This window comes from Tilletiaria anomala, assembly GCF_000711695.1.
Source record: "Tilletiaria anomala UBC 951 chromosome Unknown K437scaffold_155, whole genome shotgun sequence".
In the NCBI taxonomy this organism is placed as follows: Eukaryota; Fungi; Basidiomycota; class Exobasidiomycetes; order Georgefischeriales; family Tilletiariaceae; genus Tilletiaria; species Tilletiaria anomala.
The window spans coordinates 20,341-29,852 of NW_013546867.1; the positions used below are offsets into that span (position 1 = coordinate 20,341).

The following is a 9,512-nucleotide window of genomic DNA, read 5'->3' on the forward strand; positions in this document are numbered from 1 at the left end:
AATACGATGCAGTCGATGTACGAATAAAAGGATTCAGTGTTCCTCCATTCTTCATGCTTCATGGCTTCATCGATCCTTCTGTCATAGGTTTGGGCGCTGCCATCGCTCACATATTGCGATCACACTCAACTCCGCGGTTCTGACGGTGAAACCGGTCAAATTTTCACATTGGTATTCCATGCGACGCCTGCGATCCTCGCCATATGTATCCATCGCAAGGGCACGGGTCTCTAGTGTCACCTTGAAGCTGCATATCGAAGAAGGCGAACTCTTCTTCATTTCAGCAGGTGCGAGACCCGTTCAGCAGACTTGCGGTTGCACAGACCCTGAGAGTATTGGAGCTTCGCTTGCTACATGGCGAGTCCAGCGCTCCGACGTGCCACTGTGCTGCTTTCCCCTCATTATCAGAGGCATCCCAACGTTGGTTCCTTCCACAGTTGCCTCCATCCCTGTCCTGTCCTAAGTGTTCTCTTCAAGAGGGTTGGATTTGGCCCTTGTTCGAACCATTCATTTGCCAGTGCCAAGATGATCACAACCAAAGGCTGTTTTGCCACAATGCCAACTTTGTTTGCCCATCCCTACAGCCCTCAAAACTTGAAACCGTGACATACAATATAACCTAGGATGCGTTGCAGCGAGGTCAAGGGACGATGCGCCAATGCTTCCCATCGTTCAGCGGACTTCGCGCATGCGCCAAGTGACTGCGCCGACGAGAAGTAGGAAGAAGCCCAGGGTGAAGGCGAGCGCGAGGACAAGAAGGTCCCTGTAGTACGATTCGACCGCAAAGCCGAAGAGATTGGGGGCGATGACAGAGACAGGCGCGTTGATGGGAACACCATTGACTATGTCGATAATGCGTAGGCCAGGCAGCTGGATGGTCGCCATCGCTTCGAGCGCGTACCGAAGCGGACAGATCCACTTGATCCAACGCAGGACGCCTGGGACAGAGCTGCAGAAGAGGATTCCAGGTGTTGCAATGGGTCAGACCAGTCACTATCCCTTCCCTTGTGCCCTTTCGTGCCTTTTTGGCACTTGCTACGACTCACTTGAGGTTCAGCAAGAATCCGCCAAAGCCGAGCTGGAACAGGATCGCGAGACCGGCAAGCAGCGTCGGGATGGACATATCCTCAAAAAAGGCGGCGAGCGACATGAAGTAGAGTGTTGTGGCCAAGTTGAAGAGGACAGCGATGAGGAAGAAGCGGAAAAAGACACCGGCGCTGTCCGTGAGACCGACCATAAAGTAGATGATAATGGTGAGGATGATGGTTGCTATTCGGCATGATAGACCATGCGAAGAAGTGTCAGAACGTGTCGGGTGCAATTCGGAAGGGACCGAAATAGGGCCTGGTTACTCACGGATGAGACGCAGCATCACCAGGTCGTACAATAGATGGCTGAGGAGCCAGCTGAAAGCGCTGTACAGCCCATTTCCTCGCTCACGCACCACGAGCGGTCTGGCGCGATTTAGGCCAGTCATCGCACTCAACGCCGAGAAGGCGAGAAGAAGGAGCAGGAAAAAGATGCTCCCGACGCGGTTCTGGAACCCCGCGATGGTGAGGTTAACCTTGTAAAATGCACCGCCCGTGATGAGGCCAATAATAAGGGCACCGAGGATATGTGCCAGCGCACCCGAAGGGTCGCGATAGGATGCCTGGAAGGCGCGCGAGGCGAGGCTTCCGACTTGCGTGGACAGGCTTGCTAAGGGTTTGCGGTTGCGATAAGGGCTAATGAGCGTATTCATAACCCCAGGTGACGAATGGGCGTCGATGTCCGATGACCCCGAGCCCATGTCGCCGAAAGCGGCAGAGAGCAAATGGTCCGCCGGGTTGTGGTTCGCCGGCAGCGGTTCTCCACGCGCTTCAAGCCAAGCCGGTGCGTCGTGCGGTGCGCCATCGAAGAGGACGCGACCCTGAGCCAAGAGCATGACGCGATCGAACGCATCGTAGATCTGCGATGAGGGTTGATGTACAGTCATGATGACCGTCGTGCCAGTCTCTGGTCCATTGGCGAGCTCGCGGAGGGCTTGGACGACACGTTGCGCATTGACAGCATCCAGACCGGACAGCGGCTCGTCCATGATGAGTACTTTCGGTTGTCCGACGAGTGCAATGCCGATGGAGATGCGGCGCTTCTCGCCGCCTGACACGCCGCGCCGATGAGCGTCTCCGATCCTGCGCTCGGCGATGCCGTCGAGACCAAGCTTGAGCAAGACACGGTTGACGATCTCGTGCCGCTCATGCCGCGGGACGTTCTCCGGCAAAGAGAGCTGGGCGGCGAGCTGCAGCGCTTCCCGGACGGTGGAGAAGGCTGGTAGGACGTCTTCTTGATCGACGAAAGCGACCATTCGGTCTGCAGCGTGATTGCTGCTTGTCGCCACGCCGACGTCGGGCGTGAAGGTGAGCGTCCCACTTATCGTACCGACCTTGGATCGCCCAGCGAGAATGTCGACCAAGCTGGTCTTCCCCGCGCCGGAGGGACCGAGGATGGCAAGCATGCTCCCCGGGTGGATCTCGCCGGAGACGTCGCGCAGAATGTGGCCCGCATGGGCTGTCTCTGCGATATTGCCCCTGCCACCATCAGCCATGGCGATCCGCAGCTCGTGAGACTCCTTTTCCTCGCTATTTCTCGAGGAGCCGTTGCCGTTACTGTTGCTAGAAGCTGCATTTCTATCTGCTATTTTCTTGCGTGTGTCGCCCTTCCCGCGGGCAGGAATCAAGGACGCAGCAGCAGCCGGCCTGAATGAATAATGTATGTTGCTCCATGCGAGCCCAACAGCGGCGGTGGGAGGATCACGAGGCCTGTTTGCCGCGCGCCGACGAAGTAGCAGGCCCGCCAAGATGGTCGCGAGTATGGTGGCGACGACGACACCGAGGACGCTGAGCCCGGCAATAACGCCTCCGCTTAAGCCCATGCCGTCAGACGATGCGCCGGTCGTGGTCCCACCATTGGTCCAGAGATTGGTCAGCTCGTCCTGCGTGACGCAGGCGCCGGCTTGGCAATGGATCAGCGGCAGGCCTCCTGGGCCGAGCGCAGTGGCGAACGAGGGCCCGCTGAAGCGGCACTGCATGTCTGCCCTGGCTGCCGCGGCTTGGTCCGAAGGATACTCGCACGCAAACGTCGTCTCGCCGTCGAGGTCTTGGATGGTGTTGGTCAGGTCAAACGGCCCGCTGCCGCAGACGGTGCTGCCGGGTATGCAGACACAGTTGAGCGTGCTGCACTTCCATACGTCCGTAACAATACCCTTGCGGCCCGACGGTGCGTCGGCAGGATCGGTGCTGTTGAAGGAGGAGCAATTTGTCGCCTGGCAGCCCCACTGCAGGACGCCATTAAACCAGACTTGGGTCGTGGTCGTGCCATTCTCTGCGTTGTACGGAGCGAGGCCGACTGTGTTGAATTCCGTTGCATTAGAGACGCCGGCGGTCTTAATGGCAGAGAGCTGAAAGTTGCCCTGGAAGATACCTGTGAGCGTTGTCTGATTCATGTCACACTGCACATTGGTCGTCGAGATGGCACGGGGCGTGTTCACGCAGACGGCGGTGTCATTCGCTGCCAGGGCCAAAGAGCTGGATATACCACCTCCACTGAGTGAGCTGGTGGCAGCGGACGTGGTACTCGAGCTGCTGCTACTGCTCCTGCCCCGCCCTGTGGCTCGCTGCTGGAGCTGACACGCATCAGCACGCTGACAGATGTTGCAGTTGAGGTTTCCGCCCCAGCCATCTGGGCAGGCGGTGCACAGGGTCGTATCGGAGCGCTGAACACGCTGGGCAGCGGTGACATAAGTGGAATTGCACGAAGCATGCTCGCAGCCATTGCCGGTCAGGCCGTATGGGCACTCGGGTTGGTAAAGGGTGAGGTTACTGGCGAGTTTGAACGCGCTGTTGTTGTTATTGTTGTTACTGCTGTTGCTGCTGCTCATTGTGACGCCGTGCTCCTCGTGTCGTTTCTTTGACGGCAACGGGAAGAGGCCAGACAGGGCAGAAGCGAGGATGGGAGGGTGGAGGATGATCAGGAGGTCAGGAGAGATGGGTGCCGCCAATGCCAATATAAACGGACATGCAGGATGTGCAGCAGATGCATACAGCTCAAGGAAGGAGACGTCTTTGGCTCTCGAGTCTCGGGCCGAAAATCGCTCAAGGTGATCATCTCATGTCTCCTAGTAAATAAGTGGCGGCAATGAGAGCGAGAGCAGACGTATTAGCAAGTGTTCGAAGGTACATCAGCACACCAGTGTGTCCTCTCTCCCACAGGAGATTGCGACCGCAGGCACGAAAGCAATCACACACTCGGCCGATGGTGAGTCCGCATTGATTTCAACTCATGAAGAGGTCAGCCAGGGATCTGTCAGAATCCAGGATACAGGGCCCATCCATGCATTCAACGGGCCACCAATCTCGACTTCTTTGGCTTGCGCCTGTCGTCACTCTCTTCTTTCTTGAGGTCGACGAGAGGGGCTTGGCAGAGTCCAAAAAGTGGAGCTGCAGGAGCCGGGAGGATGGAGAACAAGCATTGCTGATTGCTCATCCGGAGACTGGTACAGTGGTGCAGAGGTGGCCAGGTGTTTTCAACATATGGTGGCTTGCTATTGCACCGCGACAGGGTTAGAAGAGTAGGGTTACTTAATGTTACTCTACTGGGTTCTCATATTGCACCGATTCAGGTCTTCTGTCATCAACCCGCGACGCCAAACTCATGTTCCATCATTATCTCGGCCTAAGCGTTAATTGTTTGTGCTAGCTTGCAGCTTCATTTCTTGATCCTTGGTCCTTGATGTCTTTGCTGCTTGAACTTTGAAGCTTGGCGCTCGCTGTCGAAACAGCAGTAGCGGCCTCATGGCCTGCACTTTGAGCACAGTGGTTCATATTCGGGTCCTCGGACGGCTGCTCGATTCTCGTGCGATGCTCAGTCGGACGCTTGGGGTGGTAGATCTGATCTCGTACGGTACAACAGAGCATGCAAGTCATGTATGAGTGGCAACGCACTAAGCTGGCTGGCTGGCCGAACGATTGTGGACCATCTTAGATTTTATCACGCGTGTCAACCCAGCGCACTCCACAAATGCGTCTCGCAGTCCCATGCACACGTAGCCACAAGACCCTCCTGGAACAGCGCCCACGCGGCGCCGACGACGAATTCAGTATGCGTGTCGTGCATTTTCCGGAGGGCGGGTCCTGCATCCATCCCTATCCCCCCTGCGCCCGTATTATGCTGTTGCTGCGCGGCGTCGACATCCCAGATGCGCGCCGTCATGTCGTACGATGCGCTGCAGACGAGGTTTGCCGCGTGCGGGCTCCAAGCGACCTTGCGCACGGCGTATTCGTGCCCAAGAAGCACGGCGCTCGTCATCGCTTCGCCGCCCGCGACACCGGGGGTTTTGCCCGCGCCGACGAACCGCATGTCCCACACCTTGACCGCGCGGTCGGTGCTGCCTGTTGCGATCCTCATGGGTCGGTACTTGTTCCAGTCCAGAGACAGCACCTCGCCGCCAACGGGGATCGTCGCAACGGGCTGGTGCTGCACCCCCGGCGTGGGCCCACCAGCGATTCCCGGTGCGGCGCCGCCGCCAGTGCGCAGGTCGAAGAGCCGCACGCAGCCGTCACCCGAAGCGGATGCGATCAGATCGCCGTCGTGTGGCGACCAGGCGCAACCGTAGACGCAGGCTGTATGCGCTGTGATAGCGGCAAGCGCAGTCGGACGTTCGGGGTGCCACTGCGCCAGGTGAGCGCGTGGGCAAGAGTAAAAATTATGCCGCATCGTTCAGCGCATATTTCTGGATGACCAGGATTAGGACATGCTCACTATTCGTACGCTCGCATCCCAACTGCTACTTGCAAAGAGCTCCTTCTTGAGATTATTCCAATCTACACAAAATACTTCCCGCCCGTGCTCATGCCAATTTCGAATTGGGTGGTCCTGCAGCAGGGTCAAGGGAAAGTTTGGTGATGGGGAAGAATGGCCACATACTCGTCCAATTCTCGCCAAGCGGTGCTGCTCACGTTGAGTCCAATGTCCCATAACTTGATGCTTCCGTCGCCACTAGCAGTAACGAGCTGGTTTTCGTGCACTTCGGACCATGCTACATCGTAGAGACCGTCTTGTGTATCGTAGCTGTGCCCAATGAAGAGCAGATGAGATCTCCAAGCAGGCGGCAGTGATATGATGCGTGTGCGCATTCAGGCTAACTCACCCTTTCTCCACCGTCAGACCAGCACTGGGCCCTGGCCCTAGCTCTGCAGAAAGGACATGTACACGCCCGTTCCCTACGAGGCCATACTGCAAAAAAATCAAAGTGAGGAATCAACAGGGCGGTAACTATGGTTGCGAACGAAGGCGTGGGGTTGGAACCTGTGCTGTTTCAACGCACGTTGGCTGCGCCGGCGACGGCCAAGCGATTCTCGAAAAAGGGACTCCAGGCAACATTGTAGCCGGAGAAACCTTGTGTGCGCACCCGTGCAATTGGTGGTCCACCGGCGGCTGCCATAGCCATGGTGTAGTGTGATATCGAACAGTCCTGCGCACGGGCGAGGGAGAGCCGGACGGAAAGGGAGCAGATCACTGAAACTGGACGGATGGTTTCTACGCTGGCGTATGCCCTCACACGGTTCTATCCTGTCAGCAAGTGGTGGTACCAACGTGCATCGCCCTGCGCTCGTCTGCTCTTCGGTGGGCTTGGATCTGTGATCAGGTTATTGACCATTTTGCATGCATCTGTACATGCATGCTGCTACTTCTCGGGCTTTAAACGACGCTGGAAAAGTGTGTGACTGCTGTTGCTGGCTGTGATCGGATCACCGTGGGTTGGTTGACTTGGGTTCCATCTTGCCGCAACATCGTTCCATTACTTGATAACTAGGGTTAGGGCTGTTTGGGATTAACCCTAGTCAAGTACCTCAACTTTCATCCGCTTGTCGCAGCCTGTAGGCAGGGAGCACGTCGCCCATGATAGTGGCTTGTTTGGGAATTATCATCATAGTTGTCTCGGCTCTCACAGCGCTTCATCGTAGGTAAATGTACAATGCTCGTCCTTGTCGCTATCACTGCCACTCCTATGTGACTCGCACACATATATAGAGGTTAGCGGTAACGATAGCCTGTCCACCCCCAAGCGGATTCGCTGCTGACCACGTCAGCGAGAGGCTGTTTCCTTGCACAGTGTATAGTGCACGACTTTTGGGAGGAAAGTAAGACATCTCGGTTCGGGTTCGGATCCGAGGCTAGCCTCGTGGTCTCGCCTCCTCCATCGCTCTCGTATTCGACACAATCCACTCGTGGCCCCGAGTAGCCCTACTCGCGTGAACGGTTCGCGCCCGGTTCACCCTTATGCACCAGGGCTTGCTACAAAAAAGTAGAAGCAGCAGCCATGGCTCACCACTGAGTCCGCTTGTGTTTGAGCGTGACCTTAGCAAAGCAGCCAAGTGGTGACAGGAGAGGGGGACGCGAGTAGCTCAGTCAAGGCCAGCACGAGAGAAAGGCGGTGTCTACTCGAGAGGAAAGGATAGATATGACACACCCAGACACCATGGCCTCAGCACATCTGCCACCACTGCCCCCGCTGCCTACAACCAGCGACGGCAGCGCCGTGGGCGCAGCATCCTCAGAGTCAGCCGCCAGCTCCGCTTTACAAACAGCTTTGTTGGATCGGCGATCTGGGTATGGAAATGTACATGGGCATAGCGCCTCAGGCTCAGGATCACGCTCGAGCTCGAGCTCCGGCCCGCGTGCAGCAGCAGCAAGCTCCTTCAAGGCATCGGTTCTCCAGCTGGACCTTCGACGGAGCGGCTCGCGGGAGCACAGCGACAGCTCGTCGCTCGCAACTGAATTCGGCTCGCTCTTCAGCGCTGAACAGCAACAACAACGACACGGCGTCGATTTCTCGTTATCGCGTGGCGCTCGCGAACTGGCCACGTTGCCGGGCGACACGTCTCACATTTCCGTGCCCCCGCTGCGCAACCCGTTCAGCAGCAGACCAGGGACCATCAGTGTGTCCTCCGATTCCCCCGAGTCATCGCTTCGCCAGCGCCCGCCAAGATCCATGCTGCCGCGCCAGCTGGCCCCTCCTTCCAGCCCTCTGCCGGACGTGCCCTCGTCGTCGCCAGAGCCAGAGCCAAGTCCAGCGCCTTGCCCTGGGGAGTCGAGTTCTTCGTCGCCTTCGCTGAGCATGTCCTCGCAGTTTGACGCGGTACTTCTCGACGGCCCTCTGGCGAGAAGCCTTCAGGGTGCCTCGGCGGCCGCCGTGACAAATATAGATGGCATGGCAGGTAATGTTGTTCTTGGTGGTGGTGTTGGTGTGCTTGTGAGTAGTATACTCAGCGCAGCTGCATATCATGCGTTGTATCGCTGATGGTCGCCTCACCTGTGTCTTTGCCTTCTCACGCACACCCCGACAGGACCTGTGCGCATCGGTTGAGCGTGCAGCCCAAGTTGCAGCAAACGACTCCTTGCCTCCCCCTTCGTCGCAGCAGCAGGTGCGAAGCACCACCCCAACGCGTACACAATCCCTGCGCCGAAGCGAGTCGCACTCATCGAGTACGACGCCAGACTCGCCGTCGAATCAAACCAGCTTCAAGCAAGCGGCGCAGAATCTACAGCAACAGCATCAATCGCAGCAGGCACAGCAGCAGCAGTCATCTTCACCGAGCTTGCATGCGGCCCCCATCTCGCTTGCGCACACGCGCCACCAGACGCGAGCATCGATCGACTCCTCGAGTAGTACGAGCGTACGATGGCGTTCGCTTGCATTCCTGGCGAGTGCCATCTCTCTCGGGTCGTACAGCTCGGATTGCCTGCACACTACTTCAGGTGCGGGTGGTGGCTCAGGTGGTGTAGCGCCCGAAAGTAGCTCTCGAACGACTGTCCCAAGCGGAGGAGGCAGTCGTCTGTCACTCGATGGCCCCTCATCTCCTCGGTCGAGCGGACGCAGCGGTAGTGGTCATACGGCGTCTTCGTTCCCATCCAGTGCAGCTGCGCGCGCAAGCAGCGGTAGTTCACGCTGCTCTTCCGATGCGATCGCTCCGTCCTCTAGCCCGCGGCACTCGTCATCAGAGGATGCAAGGAGGGCGCAGACCAGACAGGCTGACGGTTTAGGCGGTGCGGCCACGGAGGCGGTGCCAGCAGCAGCTGGGTTTCAGCAAGTCCCCATCGGCGTAGATGGGCAGGCCCAAGCCCCTGTTCCGAGCGGGATTCCTGTGGCGTTGCCGAAAATCATCCATGCAACCACTCAGGCATACATGGTCTCAGACGATCGCATCCGTCCCGAGGCGCTGGCGTCCCCGTTCATACCCTCCGCCGTCACCGCCGCCGCCGTCGAGTCAGAGGCGCGTGCTCACGAGAGTAAGGTGAAGCGCAGCTTGGGCCTCGCGCGCTCCGGCAGCTTGGGCGGCGGGCGCAAGAGCGAGCCTCGCAAAACACGCTCGCACACGAACCTCCGGCAACAGGTGCAGGCAGCTGGTGTGTCCAGCGCTGATGATGCTGAGATGCACTCGCCCCCCATTCACTCGCCCCCCATGCACTCGCCC

The 9,512-nt window shown here is 58.1% G+C and overlaps 3 protein-coding genes across 3 annotated transcripts; 1 reads left to right on the top strand and 2 right to left on the bottom strand.

Annotated features, from left to right (window-relative positions):
* Positions 1 to 567: 567 nt before the first annotated feature.
* On the bottom strand, positions 568 to 4,051 carry K437DRAFT_48301 (uncharacterized protein). The gene is made up of 3 exons (XM_013384728.1): positions 1,357 to 4,051; positions 1,047 to 1,269; positions 568 to 949 (listed from the first exon to the last, which is right to left on the bottom strand). The coding sequence occupies exons 1-3, from the start codon at positions 3,914 to 3,916 to the stop codon at positions 673 to 675; spliced, it is 3,060 nt and encodes a 1,019-aa protein (XP_013240182.1). The 5' UTR covers positions 3,917 to 4,051; the 3' UTR covers positions 568 to 672.
* Positions 4,052 to 4,905: 854 nt separating this feature from the next.
* Positions 4,906 to 6,692, bottom strand: K437DRAFT_260003 (WD40 repeat-like protein). Its single transcript, XM_013384729.1, has 5 exons — positions 6,362 to 6,692; positions 6,185 to 6,270; positions 5,994 to 6,105; positions 5,797 to 5,910; positions 4,906 to 5,706 (listed from the first exon to the last, which is right to left on the bottom strand). The coding sequence occupies exons 1-5, from the start codon at positions 6,482 to 6,484 to the stop codon at positions 5,035 to 5,037; spliced, it is 1,107 nt and encodes a 368-aa protein (XP_013240183.1). The 5' UTR covers positions 6,485 to 6,692; the 3' UTR covers positions 4,906 to 5,034.
* Positions 6,693 to 7,280: 588 nt separating this feature from the next.
* On the top strand, positions 7,281 to 9,512 carry K437DRAFT_48374 (uncharacterized protein; the record flags this gene model as incomplete). Its single annotated transcript, XM_013384730.1, has 2 exons — positions 7,281 to 8,290; positions 8,385 to 9,512. Coding segments are annotated over exons 1-2 (1,920 nt in total), but the record flags the coding sequence as incomplete, so codon positions are not given.